We start from the raw sequence: 15,358 nt of genomic DNA on the forward strand, positions 1-15,358 counted from the left end.
AAAGGACTCAATTATGCTCATATTCCTAGAATATAATATAGTAAAATTGTAATGGATAATAAATTTTATTGTCATATTTATATTTATAGTACAAGAAATAAAATTTTACAAAAATGACATTTTATACCACGACATTTATCATGAAAAGACATAACTGTGTATTGTATTCACAAATTGCAGCCTAGGATTTTTTTTAGAACACTTAGGATTTGTTATTATTTAGACTAAATTATTTATATATGCCATTATCCCTAAAATCTACCCTTAGATAGAAATTTTTCAAGTAAAATATTTTAATCAAACTATATATGTGATATAATTTATCCCGTATTCTAAAAATAAAATAAAATTATCCCATCATCAGATATATGATCTAAACTACATATATGATATATGATATATAATTTTTTGTTTTCGATATAATTACAATATATAAAACGAAATTCGTGTTAAGAAAATAATAGAACTAATTAATTACATCTCATCATCAAATAATTAATTATCATAGTGTAGGAAAATCAGGATAAAGGTGATCTTTGAGGAACGCCCTTCCGGCGGTTCACGGCGGTGGCGATATCGGCGACGGGGAAGCATCTCGGCCGACACAGAACCGCCGCTAACGGTCTCACACAGCTAGGCTTCTTCTTGACTAACTTGGCGGCGGCAGCGGCGGCGGTGGATGTTGCAACCGGCGGAGCGCCGCCGGTTTTGGAGCCGCAGAGGTCGAGAACGGAGTTTGGGGTGGTTCTCTGATTGATCTACAGAGACAGAAACAGTAATTAAATCCTAACCCCTAAAAATTTTTTATTATTGCTAACAAGGAGTTGTTGTTAGGGAAGTCGCTAATCTCAATTTTTACAAATAATTTTCTAAAATTATACCTAATTAACTAAGTAGTTTACATATGTCTTTATATATAAAAAGTAATATATTCAAATTTCCACCCTCACCGTCTAATATAATTCTATTCTATTTATTTTTGTTTCACCCAAAATGCCTCGTCTTTTTGGCCTTTCAAGTCGTCATTGTTTAGTGGAGTTGTACTTCTATGTGATTTGAATTCAAGACGTCAAAGATATTCCTTACAATTTCAAACCACCCAAACTATTATTGGGAACGCTTAACTTACTATAAATTAGTGTGTGATTTCTTTTTTCCTACTCATTTATTTTATTTTGTTAAATTTATTGTTGAAACTGAGTTAGTTCATATTCTTGGAATCCAAACAAATTCAAATATATTAATTTAGCTCAAGAATATAGCTTGTGCAAATCAGATTTAAAGCAAACTTTATAATTGTATGCAAATTTATTTTATCCTAAATTATAAAATTTTACAATGCTCTCCACATAACAATCCATGCTTATGAAACTCTTCTAATTTTATACACACTCGTTCATCTATTAACTTTTACAAAATTATTGACATGACCCGCGGGTAGGAAAATATTATTGTTACACTAAATACGAACTTGTATAACCAAATATTTTGTAGTATTGAATTAATAATTCAGCACCTTAGTAGTTATGAAATGCAGGCTAATTAATTAGCTCTAATATAGAAAATTAGGATATGTTTTAATTAAGGTTAAGAAGAAAATGTAATATTGAATTAATTGAAGTTTAAGGAAAAAAGAACCTTGCAAGAAAGGGAGCAGAAGAGATATGGGTATTGAAGGGTGCGGAAGCAGGTGATGCACAAGTTACCCGATCCTCTGAATGGTCTTGTCTTCGGCCTATGTTTCAGAAACACCACTTTTGCACTGTTTGTTGTGTAGGGCTGTTCCAAACAGATGACTTAGTCTTCAAATATGTGTCGTTTAAATATATCAATATATACGAGAGAGCGAGATATATTACTTACTTGAACGAGGGAACAATTGAGCAACTTCTCAGCATCTCCTAGTCGTATCACCTCATGGTAAACGTATCTTCTGATCTGCCCACATTCCAAGATACAAAAGTTTAAGTATCTCCACAATAGTATGATATTGTTCGCTTTGGACATAACCCTCGTGATTTTGTTTTTAGTCTCATCTAAAATGTCTCGTACCAACGAAGATAATTGTCCTCGTCTATATACCATGAATCATTTCATTCCCTCATCAATATAGGACTTTGTTTGCCTACCTTACAAATCCAACGAATCCACCAAGTGACTATTTTAATAAATTGGGAAGGAAATACCATTATTACGAGGATTTGAATTATATCACACACTTATTCCTCTCATTAACAGTGAATCACTCTGATAAGTTAGGGAGACAGAGACTCTCTCCCTTCACCTAGTAGGCTCAAAGATTATCACAAAACTCAACAAGGGACTCTGGAAGATTACCTGAAGAAGAGAATGAGAGCGGTGTTGAGAGAAGCAAGAGAAGCAAATGGCGGCGCGACAGGACAAGCAGAAGAAAGTCTTGTCATTCTTCTTAGCAGTAGGTGAAGAGTGGTGAAGGGAGCATGGGGTGAAGAATTTCTCTCCCAGGAGGATGCCAACCCATTCTGGAACTGATTTCTCTTCCCTCACTGCCTGTAAAGACTGTAAACACACACAACAATATAATCACTTAACAATAACATCACTAGCTACTTCAAGCCTTCAACTTTACCAGAGTAGAGACTAAACAGAAGCGAGATCAGAGAGAATCAGAAGAGAGAGACCATTTTTAATGTACTGTCGCTGTGGCCTGTGAGTTTGTGTGGGAACTGAGACTCAGAGTTTAAGATCACAAGTAGAAGGGCTTTTATTGATGCATGATTTGGTATATGTGCACAAAAAGTACTCATTGGAAGCAGTACTCGCAGAGATGCTCTAACACTGATAAAAAAATTTAACAACTTTAGCGGGCCTCATATTCATTTCTATGGCTAGATTACCAAAAAAATGAAAAATAAAAAATACTCCCGAAATACCTCTATATTTTGAAAAGCTTTCGTACCATCCTTAATCTTCTGTAAATGTTTCGAAAATACTATTTTTGAGCAAACAACCGTTAATATTTTAGACGGAAGGTATTGATGTGGTATAATCTGAAATAGAGTAACAAATAACGTGGAAGCTTGTCTTGACTTGCATTTAAGTGAGAAGAAAGATGGATGAGAAGGAAGCTATCATTTTTAACGGGGATTAATGCAATCGGATAGAAAATTGAGAAGCAAACTCTCTTGAGTGATAATGGAGGAAAGAAGCCTTTTTAGAGTAGAATTGGAGATTTAAACTCCAATTGCCATTGAGAAGCAACCAAATTAATTAACACGTTATTTATTCTAGATTATGTCACGTTAATTTTTTGTTCAATATATTAACGAATGTTCGATAAAATGTATTCGGGAAAGGTCAATGATAGGGGAATTTTCATTTTCTTTTTTTTTTAGTTTATCCCTTCATTTAAACCACCAAACTTCTATTCTCACTCCTAGAAATTCAAATTTTCACTCTATAAAGAAAGTTTATAGTGGATGGATCCATTAAATACGAATCACGAGGCGAAGCAGAATAGAAATTAATCCAATATTTCTACTTTTTTCCCTCTCTTTTTCTAAAATAAAATTATTCACAAAACGGTGACCACACCATTTTCAATTGCAATTGCTTCAATTCTTCCTACCGTCTGCCATTGTTGTAATTCGTTAAATGCATCAAAGGCGGCTATCTTCAATAATTTTTCACATCTTTTCTTTGGCTCTCTTCTATATGAACACGAAATTATTGTAACAATCTTCTCAATTATAATGGGAATTTTCTTTTTCATTTTTTCATTTTTTTAGTGAATTTTGCTTTATACTTTTAAATTCATGAAATTGAACGGGTGCAATGGTACTTTTTTAAAGCTAAGTTTGAAAACTCTGGATCTAATTACGAAATTTCAGGGGTGTTAAAAAAACTCGATGAACCCAGGGTTTGGGTTGGGTTGGATGAATCCTTGAGTTGGGTTGGGTCTCGAGTTCAACCTTTAAAAAATTGGGTTTAGGGTTAATTTCAGGGGTGTTAAAAAAGCTCGATGAACCCAGGGTTTGGGTTGGGTTGTATGAATCCTTGAGTTGGGTTGGGTCTCGAGTTCAACCTTTAAAAAATTGGGTTAACCCAACCCAATCCAAATTTATGGTGTATTTTTTTAATTATATATATAATATCTTTTTCAATGTCAACTATCCATTTAATTTTAATCATAGTCTTTCATTTAAGATTTTCATATTATCTTCTTCTATTTTGTATCTTAATCTCAGTCGTCTATTTAGTTTTAATCATAACTCCCCGTTGTCGTGCCGTGATAATTAACAATTAAAAATAAAAATTAAAAAAACACACAACCCGACAATCCAACCCGAAGATATTGGGTTGACCATCATCCAATTCAAACCCGACGATTCCTATATATGGCCAACCCGAAAATATTCAGGTTGGCCCCAAAACCCCTCCTAACCTGATCCAATCCAACCCGTGAACACCCTTACCAAATTTTTAGAAACAAAATCTTTTGAAATCGTGAGATGTGTCTAAATTTAACTATAAAAATACTCAAATTGAGAGACAAAATACTCAAATCTCGATGACCAAACGTGAGTATGGTTCAATAGTAAAGAAAATTTTGATTTTTTACGACAAAATGCTCACAATCAAGTCCTACCCCAAGGCTCAACCCATGAAACCCAACCCATTCATTTTGAGCATTCGATACATATTTTGCTAGCTCACAGAAATAGTCTTTCCTCTGGTCATAAGAACAAACCGCAAATAGCATTATGTCACATATTTTTAAAAATAGAAGCTTACTAAGTGAGGATATTCACCATTCATTTAAATTAAAAGATGGAGATTCGGATGTACACCGATAACATAAGTATTTATACCCAAATCTAATTGATTTGAAAGTATGTACGAGGTGAATACGGTTGAACTATTCGAAGCGATCTATGTGAGGGAAGACATGCACAAATAAAAACAAACACTATCGAGGTGAATGCAGTCGAGCCATTTGAAGCGATCTATGATACAAACACTAACACTTTTAATTCAAATTCAACCTACAAAACTTAAGAAGAGGAATCAAAATTGTCAGTATACAGAACGGATCTCTATATTTATAGAAGAGATTGCGTGTCCCACGACTCTGATTATTAGATCGTTTATGAAATCAGTTAAGCAGTTACAGCAGTTAGACAGGATATCTCAATATCAATCTATATTAGTTTTTCGAACCATTTGAGTCTACTCTGAGTTTAATAACTTGGCTACGACATATTTTCAAAAGAATTAGGAAAAGGTCATGTATGAGGTTCTTTTCACATTAAGTGGTAGGCGGTATTTCACCGTCAAACAAAAAGCAACTTGATATCTAATTAATTTGAATTAGGCTCATATTAGCTCGAAATCCAAATTGTTTTTAGTGTTTTTAGATATCGACATTTTAATTGATTTAGTTTAATCTAAACCTATATTAATTGATTTATCAACATTTTTTTTTTGAATTTTGTATAATTATTATTTTACAATGAATACATTATATTTTTTACCTGTTTTAATTTTAACTAATCTAAAATGATTTTATAAATGAAGTAATATATTTATCAAAGTTTTTTATTTTTTTTTATGTAATATCTACATTATATTTTTTACCTGTTTTAATTTTAACTAATCTAAAATGAGTTTATAAATGAAGTAATATATTTATCAAAGTTTTTATTTTTTTTATGTAATATCTACATCTTAACAATTTTAAATTCTGATTTTGAAAACACTCCAAACATAAAAGAGTCGTTTCCCTTAATTAAGTGATTCTGAAAACAAAACAAACAAAACAGAATAGTGTTTCCATATAAATTTTGGAAAAAGCGATTCCAAAAGAAGTGGAGACTTTGGAGGTGCTGCCCCATTCCCCCACCTACTTTAACTCTCCATCCAATTGGACGTATACTGCTTTCAAACCTCAAGGACCATACTGTCTCACATTAACTACGTCTTATCTAATTCTAGTTTCGAAATTTTGACTTAATTATTCCCAAATTCAATTAAAACAACACTTTTTCTTTTCATTATTTTTACCCTCCCCAACCTAGTTAACATAAATTGTAATAACATTTTAAAAGAAAATTCATAAATTAATTAGTAAAATTGATATTTAGATTGGCCAATGATTGCCATTATCAAAATCTACTGTTCACGAAATACTATACCTACTGTTATTTTGCTAAAATTTATTAACATGATAAATATCATTACATTTTTCATAATAACAATTTAAATAAAAGTAAGACAGGTGAGTGTCTAAACCAGCTTAATCAAAAAAAAAAAAAATCCAGTTTATTCACCCCTCAATGAATCTCAAGAAATAAATATTTAATCCTACAATGTTTAGTTGTCAGAAAATTATTAGGATTTGAATATTCATGTGCATATGACATTTTATGATTTAATTCTTGAAAGTCGCCACTCGACTTTGGATCAATGATGGACTCTTTAGTCACAACAGGAAATCCAGTTTTTTTTTTTGGGAGTTCACAATACTTTTCTGGGCGTTCATTTCTATCGATGAAGGGTGACCTCGTACTCTTCAAAAAATGAAAGTAAGGGCAAACATTCATCATTTACGGTATGGACTACTAAGGTATCTAATCCGCTCTTCTTTCTTTCCTCATGGGCAGGAAGCAGACACTTTTTAACATCCAACCACTTGGATGAAGTCGATTTACGTCATTTCAAAAAGAAAAAAACTATGACGTGTCGACTAGGATACCCCAGATCACCAATTATATTGGTGTAAATTACGATATTTGAATTATAATAATTATTTTAGAAAAAGATAAAAAGAAATGTTTAGGGAAAATAAAAATTAGAATACTATCCTAAAATTTTGCATCACATGGATTGGGCCATCGTATAAAGCAAATGGAATTAATGTGCTCACAAAATCAGAGTGTGACTAGAGAGAGAGAGTACCAAATACCAATGTCCCATACGGTGCGGTCGCCTACACGGTAGCATCTCTCTTTAAATAGCCGACTTATGTGGTTCGATCCGCTACACTCCACCACATCCCATATTCCTGCACCCTCACATCCTGACCGTCCATCTTTCCTCTCATAATCTCTGCCGCTTTCGCTTTATTGTAGCCAATTATTTCTCTTAATATTTTTACTAGCTATTTAATATGTTTTATGGTATGCACATAAATTGCCATAATTCTTTTCCTCTTAGGTACAACATTTACTTTATTTTTTTGCACAATTGATTGTATGTGAGCCATTGCATTTAAACGAGAGGCTACAAAATTCATGAGCATTTTTTTAAAACTCTTATCCCATCCTAAATATAATCTAACAAAGATTTAATATTGTCAAAATAGTTCAAATATATAAGCATAAATATGGCAAAAAATAATTGTTAAAATATATATATATATATATATATATATGGCCGAAAAGACACCACAAATCATGGTAATTACATTAATCATTTAATTATTTTATATAAAAAAATCATCTTATAATCATCTCAATGTGCCCTAGTGGTCAACAAGGACCAACATAAATAGCAAAGGCTTAGAGGTTCAATACGGGTCATAGTGGTCACATACCTAGGTTTAATATCCTACAAGTTATCTTGGCAATTAAATGTAATAAGGTCAGGACAATTGTGAGATTAGTCGAGGTGCGCGCAAACTGGTCCGGACATTTACGAATATAAAAAAAAAATTCATCTTATAAAAATTAGCGATTCTTATCAAAAGTTTGGAAGACATTAAGTATTACCATGAGAAGTTAATAATCATAATTACTAAATTGACATTAAGTACTGCGAAGTTAATTGTAATTACTAAATTTTCTTTCTTTATTTTAGTTCAGCTAAAATGTGTGTAAATTAAAAAATTAACAAGTTGAATCACATTTAGATTAGCTTTCATTTATTTTATGAAATTATTTACTATATGTTTTTTTTTTGTTGGTTTTTTTTAAACCATATGTTTTAGAAGCTAATCATGAAATTTTTTCTCTTTTAAACAATATTAGGCCTGTTACTTATATGCCTAGATCGAAGATCAATATTGTTTTGGGCCTGTGCAAGGCCCATTGCGCAACTTAACTAATCAGTAGGGATTTGGATCAGTTTTACGAAAAATGTAAGGGAAATAACAAATATAACTATTTAAAATAATTCATTTCAAAAAATGGTCAAACAACTTTTATTTTTTAAGGAGAACCAAGGTAAAAATAAGAAGATGTCAACTAATTTTTTAGGTACGAAATTATCCTATTATAATTTTAAAATAATTTTTTTCTCAATTTTTAAGAGAATTATACTAAAAAAATTATAAGGAAAAAATATTAATTAAATTAAAATCTAAAACAAAATTTAAATAAGAATATCAATTTTTTTAAAAATTATACTAAAATACAAAATTTAAACAATAAAATCATTATAAAAAATGATACTAAAAAATCTTAAAGAATATATAATAAACAAGGAAAAAATATACTTTTGGTTCCCGAGGTTTGGGTAGGTGTCAATTTGATCCCTTAAGTTTTAAAATGAGCACTTTTGGTCCTGAAATTTTGGATAGGTGTCTATTTGGTCCATGAAATTTCAAAGTAAACATTTTTAGTCCCTAAAATTTTAAAAGTAGTTCTAAATGGTCCTTGAGCATCATTTGAGCCGTTAGTTGACTTAACGAAAAAATGACGTTGTAATTAATAGATGATTGGACTTCTATTTTTAATTGAGTTGTAAAAAAAGTATTAATTTTTACCTAATTTATTATATGACGTGGCAATTCTCTTTCTTCCTCTATTTCTTTCTCCCATCTTCTTTTTTGGTTCTCCGCCCACCATCCTCGCTGCGGTCTGCCACCGTTGTCGCCGCTACCTGTTTCGCCAGAGAGAGGGAAAGCTCCTCACTCTCTCCTTCGTTCTAGATATGAGTTTGATTATGGAGAGAGGGAGAGAGGGAAGGCTCCGAGGACACCCATCTTCACCTCCGCCGCCACTGCAAAAACCCTTCGGGTCGGAAATTTCCTTTCCACAGTCGCGACTTTGTACCTTCTCTATGTGACCGGTAGCAGCATTGTTGCTTGCTTGAAACTTTTGAATTTTTCGTTCCTTATGTAGGGAGGGCCCGCTTTGTATAGCTTGTCTCTGGGTTTGATAATGTTGGCCGTGAGACTTCTCTGGAGCTCAAGGATTTGTTCAATTCTTTCTTATGCAGATATCCAATTTCAGCGATTTTTTGGCTTCCACTTGGATTTTCTTGCTAGGGATTGTGTTGATTTTGGGAGGTTTGGGGTTTTCTCGTTGATTTGATGGGTGAAGTTAGGAATTGCTGGTAATTTTCGTAATGCTTGATGATTATGGCTCCGTTGCTCTCTTTTGGTGGTCAGATATTGTTTGGATGTGTTGCTCAATACATAATTATGACCATCGGAAAGTTTCTCTCGAATTGATGTCGCCACGTCCTCACCAAATCTGGAACGAAGGAGAGAGGGAGGTGCTTTCCTTCTCTCCAACGGGGGACAACAAGTACTAGCGGCAACAATGGCAGACAGTAGCGACCATGGTGGGCGGAACTAAAAAAGAATATATGAGAAAGAGAGAGAGAGTACGAATAAAGGAAATTGCCACCTCATATAATAAAATTATGGAAAAATGAATATTTTTTACGACTCATTTAGAAATAGGAGTCCAGACACTATTAATTGCCACATCATTTTTCCATTTAAGTCAACTAATGCTCAAGGATTATTTAGAACAATTTTTCAAACTTTAGGGACTAAAAATGTCTACTTTGGATCTTTAAAGACCAAATAGACACCTACTCAAAATTTCAGAGACCAAAAGTGCTTATTTTAAAACTTTAAGTATCAAATTGACACTTACCTCAAAACTCAACCAAAAGTGTATTTTTTTAAACAAAATGTAATTAGAAATAGAAATAAGAAACACAATATGGAAACAAATAAATAGATGAGCAAATATGGTGAAAAAACAAATACATTGAACACAAGAACATATACGACAAACACAAAAAAAATAAATACGATGAACACAAACGAACAAATACAGTGAGCACAAAAGAACAAATAATGTGAACAATAAATAAGGTGTATTTTCGTGAACAGTTAATATACTCTACCTCAAACCAAAAAAATCTCTCTTCAACTCTCTGCCATTCTGTCACCTGCCGCCCCACTTGCAACCACTCGCTGCATTGCCCCACCGTTGTTCATCACTCAATTCTGTCAATTTGTGCATCACCTAACAAGATATGTTTCCCTCAATTGATTTTTGTCTCCTTTGCAATACTTTCAGTCTCCTCTCTTTCACCCTTGGCTTCGAATGTTTCCTTCTAATCGTATCTCCTCTACGTGTTGTCTTCTTATATTTGGTGAATTCTGTCTATATATATATCAAGTAAGTTGATAGCAACAATGGTTGAAAAAAAAAACTAGAATCAAGGAAAGATAGAATCTAGGAAGGAAAGTTGAGATATTTTGCTTTTAAAAATAATAATCAAATAAAGAGGGTAAAAGGGTCAAAATCAAACCTGCAAAACAGTTACAAAAATATAAATGAAAGTTTTCATTATTAAAGATCATTTGACCATTTTTTAAAATTGAATAACAAATATGGACACTTACTATCAATTCTCAAAAAGGTATAGGTTTAAAAACACAAATACTCAATGTCGCTTCATTTAATTAAAAATAAATAAAAAAATTTGAAAAAGATGGAAAATAAATGTTACTAATTCAATTTATAGTAGGGTAGGAAATTTTATGAGCTAATTTATCAAAGGGTCCTTAATCTTTTAAGTTAATTTTTAATTTCATCCTTACTAATAAATAAATATATATATATATATAAATATATATATATATATATATATATATATATATATATATCATTTTACTGAAAATGGCATATGTGAGAAACATGCTAATTGGACATCCCATTTAGAATAAATGAATTTTATTATTTGATGAGTTAAGATTCTACAAATGAACAAGTGAGTTTGACGTGTCATATAGTATTTAAGTGATGTACTCACATCTCTAAATAGGTTAATAAAACACTAATTTAATGATATATTAAATTTTTGTGAACAATTTTCTTTGTGTTTGTAGAACTATCTGATTGAGAAGTTTTCGTACATCTGTATCTATAGTATATATAAAAGGGTTAAAATAGGGAGAAACTTTTTCTCCCTATTTTGCTCTTTTAATTTCAATATTCTCATAGGTAATTTGAGGGCAATTTTGTCCTTCAAATATAAATTTTTCGCCCTCGCCCCTCCTTTCTCTCCCTCCCACGCCACTTTCCTTTTTTTTTCATTTCTTTTCAAATATTTAATCTCCATCATTACAAATTTACTTTTCTCTTTCTAATAAACTCTCTCTCTTAAAGGTTAGAATATAAAGAGTTAGAATAGGGAGGGTTTTATCTCTTTATTTAAAAAGTTATAACTTATTTTGAATTATAATTAATAAGGAATTTCAAAAGTTTCGTAACTTTTTATTTTCTACAACTATATAAAGAGTTTTTTCTTATTCTTTCACCCAACTTTTTCTTCATCAAAACTTGAGTTTCATTTCTTTTTGGTATGTTAATTTTCTCCTTTAGTCAACGTCTTGTGTTTTCTTATATTTAGTTAGATTGTTTGATCGAATATTCAACTTTTTTAGTTATTTTTTTCCAAATGACTCAATCAACTAGAAAAAGGAAAGGAAAAATGAGTGATAAGGTCGAATCACCTTAGACGGATCCACTTTGGGATGACACTTGATAACCGCAAGGACTCTTTCAATGACCTCCTCCTTCGTAAGGTGATCATCGTGTGATGGAAATAGCCGAAGCAATCTATCGGAACATGGCTGCGGTTGGCATTTCCGGCGAGCTAGGGCAAGGAATTGGACCGGAACTCGAACATGGCAAAGAACGGCTGTCCTGAACACATCTCTATCTCTCACTATTTTTTTTTTGTCATTTTATTTTTAGTGACTCAAATAAGAAATTGAAACAAAGTTTTATTTACTTTTATGTATTGTTATGTTTAGGGAAAAAAAAAGATAAAAAATCCATGAATATGTGTTTTTTTTTTTACATTTAGAGATAAAAAAACCAAATTTGATGATAAATTTTAACTATTTAATTAAATTTTATATTTTTAAACATTAAAATAAAAATTATGAAATTTCATGTGCACCACACGTGTTTCTACTAGTTATGATAAATTTGAGAATGTTAAAATATTAAGGATAAAATCGACAATTACCTCAAAGATTAGGGCTAATTATCTCTGTGTGTATTATAAAATCAAATTCAAATTCATTAATAAAAATATAGGTACAAAAGTTGATTTAAAAGTAAAAAAACTTAAATATTACAGAATATCGATAAAAACTCATGTGCCACAGGGTAGTCATCTTTTTAGGCGAGCTCCACGACGAGGGTGAGACCTAGCAATATGTGATGATGGATGATGATTTATATCAATATCTTGTTGTGTTACCTCAATAGGAGATATGACATGTGTGATAATGAGTTCGATGAATTAATTGAACTTGATACGATGTCTGAATGAACTACATGCATAAGAATCATAAGAAAATCTGACTGAACTGAGGTAATCGAAATCTGATCTTCAATTATCGGAGGTTCTAGATCTTTAATATCATCAGCTAGTGGTTGGTATAAACACAAATAAGGTTGCTCAAGTATGATGATTTCAAATATTTGTGGGTTTTACATCAACTAGCATGAAGTCTCCACTTGCAACCCATGCATGCATGTTTGCATTTCACATGCCAAATATCTTGTTTTGATTCTACCACAATAATTTCGTAATGTTATGTAACACAATATTTCTTTACTGCAAGTTGTACGTCTTTTATTGCCACAAATTTCCTACATTTATATATATATATATATATATATATATCGTTTGGATCAATTTCCCTAAACATTGATCCTTCTTCCCACTTTGACCCTTCACATATAGAATCAATCATCTCTGATACACAACAATCCAAGCGTATTGGACAACCCGAGCCACAAGTCACTTGAATCCAATCGTATAGATGGTTTCAATCCGAAAGACTAAGAGTTAGAGGGATTACCTTTGCAGTCGTTACCTTGAGCAGAGAGATAACTTACTATGCTCAAAGCCAGAAACATTCCACTAGTTTGGTGACCAACCAACCAAGCATGCTCTGAGGGTAAAAATATAGATTCGTAAGTTCAACCACATAAAGGAAAACGATATTTGGGGTTGGGGGAGTTTGCACATGGCAAGGGGTGAGAAAACTCTCAATTTTCTATTTAATATCAATCAAAGGTGTTGATTACAAGAGGAGGGGAAGCCTATTTATAAGCTAAGGCCTATGGCCTTTTAAGGAAAATACAAAATTAAAAAGAAAAATTAGAAATATAAATTACTAAAATGTAAGAAACTTGCCTAAAGGTGATTTAAAATTGATAAAAACTAAAAGAAATAATCCAAAATCAAATACCTCAAAATATCTCAAAACAGAAAAGGAAAACATATCTTAATTTGCTTTGGAGTGGGCGGCAACGGAAGCTAAGGGCAGTTAGGGCGCGCGCGTAGGGCTGATGGTGGAGGGGACACGCACATGGGCGGCAGGTATCGTGGCGCGCAGGGCGCTGGGTGGTGAGGGGTATGCATGTGAGCGCTCGCAGCAGGGTTGGCACGTGTGAGGGGCGCTGGGCGCTGACAGTGAGTGACGCGCCGCAAGGCTGGGCACGCGAGGGGTGTTGGACGGCTTGGGTGTGCAGTCGTGCGGAATGGGTAGGCAGCGCGTGCATGGAAGTGCGGGGCAGGCATGGGTGCGCAGGCGCAGGCAAGGCGCTCTCTGACGTTAGCGCTACATAGGTGGACACAGTAGGAGCGCGCTTGGAGGTTAGCGCGACAGTGTGGTGCACCCGTTGGCATGCGCCTGGCTAGACGTGCGTGCGAGTGGCCTCTCGATAGGCTTGTTCTTTATGAGTGGCCACTCGCTTGGCTTCTTCTCCATTCCTCACTTCCTCTTGACCCTAGTAAGTTCTTCATTGGCGTTCAAAATGGACAAAATTTGTTGTTAGGTCTAACAGAGTTTCCTTCGTTTGGTGGGTCTTTCTTCAAGCCTATCTCCGTGTGGGTGTAGGTGGAGTCTTGGAGCTTTGGGTCCATTATGATCACATCATATCCTCCTTCTTGATTTGGATTCATCCTCGATTCAAGTCATTTACCTACATCCAAACGAAGCAAGTTAGTCCAATGAAAAGCATCTATAGTAGGACTATTACCTTGATGAAGTTGAAAAACTTCATTTTCTTCCTTTTTCTCAAAGATCTGCACTTGGTTTTCATGTTGGCTCTCCTCATGTGGCTCAGCCTCTTGAGGTGTTTGGGATGCTTGAGTGGGCGACTCAAACGAACTTCTTTGTTGCTCTTCTTTTTCAATCCTCCTCTCCAAGGATGGTAGTCTCATTGGCATGGCCTCGGGCATTATCTCCTCAATATCCTGTAAAAGCTCAACACAAGTACTAGGCAAAGTATTTATTCTTTCTTGAGTTAGGAGATCATTACCTTCATGTAGATATAGAAGAACCAATTATGTAACACATAAAGCTCGCTCTATTTCATCCCTTCTAGCCATGAGAGTCACAACTTTCTCTTTATTTTTAGGGACCAGGGACCTTCTCCTTCTTTTTATTTTGAAGTTCAATAACTTCTTTTCTTTCGGCCTCCAACCTTCTTTCTTCCAATTTCAATTAATCAATACGTACTTCTTTTGGAGAAAGGGGTATAAGCGCGATTTTCTTACTTTGATGTTCAAATTAAGAAATCCATCAAAACTTACCTTCTTGTCAAATTGCCACGGTCTCCCTAGCAAGAAATCACTAGCATGCATAGGTATAACATCACAAGTTACTTCATCTTTGTACCTACCTTTGTTGAATGGAACTTGAACTTGCTTTTGGACCTTCACATCCCCACTATCATTCAACCATTGTAGACTATAAGGTCGTGGGTGGGGTATGGTGGCTAATTTCAACCTCTTCACTATATCCTTACTAGCAACATTAGTACAACTCCCACTATCAATGATAACACTACATGGGGTGGAGTTCATTATGCACCTAGTATGGAATAGGCTCTCTTTCTGTGCCTCTAAGGGTTTTTCCCTATATTGCACATTGAGGTTCCTCCTAGCCACTAAGGCTATGTCCTTGGAATCCTCTTCTACTTCCTCTTCTTGATTACTTTCTTCTTTTCTCTCCTCAACCTTTAATTTCTCATTTTCATCATCCGTGACTAGCTTCATTCCTTAAGGATCATGGCTCTTTGATTAGGGCAATTTCGACTTATTT

At 33.5% G+C, this 15,358-nt stretch overlaps 1 protein-coding gene across 1 annotated transcript; it reads right to left on the reverse strand.

Moving 5' to 3' along the window:
• Positions 1-452: 452 nt before the first annotated feature.
• Positions 453-2,783, reverse strand: LOC148210988 (protein RGF1 INDUCIBLE TRANSCRIPTION FACTOR 1-like). Its single transcript, XM_088125936.1, has 5 exons — positions 2,661-2,783; positions 2,338-2,538; positions 1,864-1,938; positions 1,639-1,779; positions 453-758 (listed from the first exon to the last, which is right to left on the reverse strand). The coding sequence occupies exons 1-5, from the start codon at positions 2,661-2,663 to the stop codon at positions 519-521; spliced, it is 660 nt and encodes a 219-aa protein (XP_087982062.1). The 5' UTR covers positions 2,664-2,783; the 3' UTR covers positions 453-518.
• Positions 2,784-15,358: the final 12,575 nt, after the last annotated feature.

Source organism: Momordica charantia, assembly GCF_013281855.1.
Source record: "Momordica charantia cultivar OHB3-1 chromosome 6 unlocalized genomic scaffold, Mcharantia_2.0 BLBB01000006.1, whole genome shotgun sequence".
Taxonomy (NCBI): domain Eukaryota; kingdom Viridiplantae; phylum Streptophyta; class Magnoliopsida; order Cucurbitales; family Cucurbitaceae; genus Momordica; species Momordica charantia.

Bases quoted from the DNA above. Each gene is read 5' to 3' on its own strand.
- LOC148210988 (XM_088125936.1), bottom strand. The intron at 1,939-2,337 runs GTAATCTTCCAG...GAATGTGGGCAG, and splicing joins GCTCTCATTCTCTTCTTCAG to ATCAGAAGATACGTTTACCA. The intron at 759-1,638 runs GTTCTTTTTTCC...CTGTCTCTGTAG, and splicing joins TCTGCTCCCTTTCTTGCAAG to ATCAATCAGAGAACCACCCC.